The following is a 3,869-nucleotide window of genomic DNA, read 5'->3' on the forward strand; positions in this document are numbered from 1 at the left end:
GCCCTGCCCCAGGACACCTCCGACACGTCCTCCTTCTTCTTTTCTCCCTCTCCTCCCCACCTCTGGCACTTCCCCACACCCTCACATCCAACAGGCACCTCTCCAGGGGGGCACCTGGGCTGTTCCCTGACTCCAAATCCAGCCATGAGGGAGCAAGGTCGTCACTCCTCAGCTGGGCTTTCCCCTCGAGGTTCCCAACCCCGTGACATTCCCCATCCCTGGCCTGGGATGGGGTGCACCAGTGACCTCAGCCCCTCGTGGGCTCCCCATTCATCCAGACACAACCCCCACAGCCTGGGGGGGATGATGCTGTGCTACAGCATGAGATTGCAGAGGGGTCTCCTCTCCCCAGCTTTCCTTCCTCTCCCTGAAAAAATTCCTTGTGGTATTTGCCCTGTGAACAGCGTCCCCCTCCCCTGCCCAGCTCCCTCCCTGCCACCAGCTGAGCTGAGAAGGCAGATGATGATGTGGAGCCCAAAGCAGCTCCCCACAACCGAGCCGTCCTGGCTGAAGAATGAGCTGGTTGACGCTGGAAAGAGAAATCAACTCCATGAGCCAAAGGCAGAGAGCAGCAGCTCAGGTTTGGCAATCCGTACAAACCATTCCCTGGTCCCCAGCCAGATCCCGGACCTCCATGCCCAGACGTGGGGCAGTACATCTGCTCTCAACAAGTATCCCCAAATAAAAGTGTAAAAACCCTTTATCCTCCCACCCGAAGAGCCAGGGCTTGGTGTTACAGGGCAGAGGCACCTCTGCGGGGATGTCTCAAGGGAGGCCGATGGTCTCCTGGCACCACGAGGCCAGCAAGGTTTTGGGGTGGTGGGTGCTGCCAAACCTCGAGGGGGATCCCCCTCACAAGGTGGGAGTCACAGCAGGGGGCTGGCCAAGCACCAATCACCCTGTCCCAGCTGTTTCAGAAGCCTTCAACATCAACCAAATTCACAATGTCAGACCCAGCTCCCTTTGAGAACATCGCCTGTGCCCTGTGAATTAGCGTGCTCCAATTAACACCTCTTCTCCCTCTGGCCCTGCAACCCGGAGAGGCAGCAGGTGCTCCAGGGAAGGAGCAACCATGACGGACGTGGCACCGTGAAGCATCTGCGGGGGCTCAGAGGCCACCACAGGGGAAGACTCATTGGGGATGTGGGCTCCTGGAGTGAGACGGCAAGGAGGCAGCAAGCCAGACAAAAAGCTCAGAGAGTCATCCCTCTCCTCTCCTCCCAGGGACTCGAAGGCTCCTGCCTGCTCCGGCTCTGAGCCAGCGCCCCTCGGAAGTGGTTCAGCCTGGGAGGGTTTTGCTGAAAGGCGAAGCAGCCGAGATGACGCTCCCGGGCTGGGGAATCTGCAGTCAGGCCAATGCTGTAGCGAGCCAAGGTCTGCTCCAGCTCCTGGCCAAAAAAAAAGCTTGCAAAAGACAGGGCGGTACCCGGCGAGCCTTGATCCGAGACCCCCCGTTGCATAGAGAAAAGGTACTTCCTACGTAGATTCAAGTGCGTGGCAGGACGGGCTCCTCCGGCGAGAAGAGTGCACTTTAACTTCACTAACCAAACTCGAAGGTCCAGTCCTCGCCCTCGGCGTCGGAGCAGCAACTCGTCACAGCATGTCTGCATCCTCCATGCTGAAGCTGCTCCGGCGACTGCTGGCCTTGGAGGCCTCCGGGGACATGGCCGAGAACAAGGGGTCGGAGGCCAGGGGCAGCATGGTGTCCTGCATCAGCATCAAGTCCAGCTCCTTCTTGGATAGGGATGGGAAGGAAGCGCTGTGGCCAGGCTCCAGGCTGTCTGGGAAGCCCCGGGAGCCGTCGTCAAAGCTCAGGCTGTGGGTAAAGTCCAGCTGGTGGTAGGGAGACTGGGGTGGTGGAGGCAGTGCCGGCTGCGGCTGCGATTCGGGGTCTGGGGGTGGCAGCAGTGGCTCCAGCGTCCCCTCATCCCCGCTGGCTTCTTGCTTGACCACTTGCTGAGCCAGGTCAGCCACGTTGACGCCCGAGGGCGAGGAGGTGGGCAGCCCGTGGACGCGTGCCTGCATCTCCAGCTACTGCCAACAGAGCACCGGAGGTCTTTGGTGGGGACATCACACATGGGGACATGGCACATGGGTGTTCACGGAGGTTGCAGGGACAGAGGGACCCAGAAGCTCACAGGGAAGGACCTCATGGAAGAGGTGACGGACAGAATATGGTGACCCATGCAAAGCTCAGCAAGTCTTGCTGCATTTACCTGAGCCCCAGACATCTGGTTTGTCTGAAGACTTTGCTCCTGGTGACTCGAGAGCCATAAGAGGGAGGAGAACCCCTGCTCGTCCCCTCGGCTGGGCAGGAGTGAGCTGCCTGTGGGGCTGGAGCAGAGCAGAGGGAGGGCAGAGCGCAGGAAAGCTCACCTGGATGCGGAGCAGCAGCTGCTTATTTGTCATCTCCAGACGCCGCGAGTGATTCTCCAGGTCTCGTGACCTCTGCAAGTCCTTCTGCATCCTCTTGATGTAGTCCACAGACGCCTTCAGGATTGTCCCTTTGTTCCAGCGCACGTCCCTGCCGTGCGGGATGGAAAAAGAGATTTTTGCCTGTGTGCCAGCAACGTGTCCCCTCACCCCAGCTCCACCAAAAAGTCCCTCTGCAAGTATCGCCTGCCATGAGGCTGAGCGTTGAGCAAGCCCACGAGACCTGCAGTTACCTCAGCCCCGCAGAAACCACTGATACGTACAGGTCATTGGCCTTGGGGATCAGCATCCCCAACTCCTTGATGCGGTCGTTGATGTTAAACCTTCGCCGCCTCTCAACTGCAAGGTGAGAAGGGAGGGAAGGAGGTGAGGAGGCAGCAGGAGCAGGTTCATGTCCCACATGAACCTAGAGTCCCACATGTCCATGTCCCACATGCCCCTAGAGGCCACGCTCCTGGTCCCAGCTCGTGGGGCTGGAAAAACAGCCAGCCCCTCCGAAACCAGGGGGCAGAAGTTCAGGGTGAGAAACTTCTGGAGCCAACTCACTCATTGTCCTAGCAGGTTTGACCTTCCACCAGTGCTAACAAGAAGGACAAGAGAGTGTCTCCTGCACCACAGAGCTGGGAACGAGGGATTTCAACCCTAACCCTAATGGCAAGGCTCTGTGAGAGTATTTCCCGAGTGTGAGGAGTGGTGTTAAGGGGGACTCTGCTCAGAAAGAAGGGGAAAAATAATGAAGAGTAACAGGGAAAGGGCTGCCAGGGGTGGGAGAGGGAAAGCAAAAGAGGAAAACCCACACCCCCCGTGGCCAGCCAGCACCAAACTCACTCAGGTTGTGATTGTCTTTCTTCTGGCGTTCTTTTGCCAGGGCTCGGCTCTCAGCATCTGCAACAGAGACCCGCAACGTCACCCACAAGGCTGCATCTCACACCACGAGCATCCCAGGCTCCTGTCAGAGTACCCCAACCCCCTCCAGAGCCACCCTCCCCACCCGCAGCCCCGGCAAGTTTTGGCACTCATCGTCACCGCCGGCTCCAGGGACGTACCTGTCAGCTCTCTCTTCTGGGTGAGGTCGGCGGGGCAGGAGCTGCTGGTGACACCTACGAGAGAGGCCGTCACCTGGGGGTCCCCACTATAGACATTCATGTGACTGCTGGACATCGGCAGCTGAAAACCAGAGGGACAGGCAGGTTAGCTCCATCTGGGGCCACGGAACCAGGGTTCAAGCCCGACTGCTTGGCCCCTGGGATGCAAGCGCGTAGCCCAGGCGGGTGTAATTGTCTTCCTGGGCCCTTAAAACAGCTATAATCAGAGTAGCAAAGAAAACAGGACTTCAAAGGGCGCAGCTGATCCCCTCCCACGGCCAACAGCTAAAATAGGGCAGATGAATCACATCCGAGAAGGGCTCGGCAGGATGAATCCCACTGGGAGGCACA

General features: G+C 58.9%; 1 protein-coding gene across 1 annotated transcript in view; it reads right to left on the reverse strand.

Moving 5' to 3' along the window:
- Nucleotides 1–1,593: 1,593 nt before the first annotated feature.
- Nucleotides 1,594–3,869, reverse strand: part of TFEB (transcription factor EB) — a gene marked incomplete at its 5' end in the record, with an annotated part of 3,147 nt that continues 871 nt past the window's right edge. The window contains 5 exon segments of the mRNA XM_009866367.1: nt 1,594–2,034; nt 2,377–2,524; nt 2,697–2,772; nt 3,262–3,318; nt 3,480–3,600. Coding sequence (XP_009864669.1) covers nt 1,594–2,034; nt 2,377–2,524; nt 2,697–2,772; nt 3,262–3,318; nt 3,480–3,600 — 843 coding nt within the window.

This window comes from Apaloderma vittatum, unplaced genomic scaffold (assembly GCF_000703405.1).
Source record: "Apaloderma vittatum isolate BGI_N311 unplaced genomic scaffold, ASM70340v1 scaffold26623, whole genome shotgun sequence".
NCBI lineage: Eukaryota > Metazoa > Chordata > Aves > Trogoniformes > Trogonidae > Apaloderma > Apaloderma vittatum.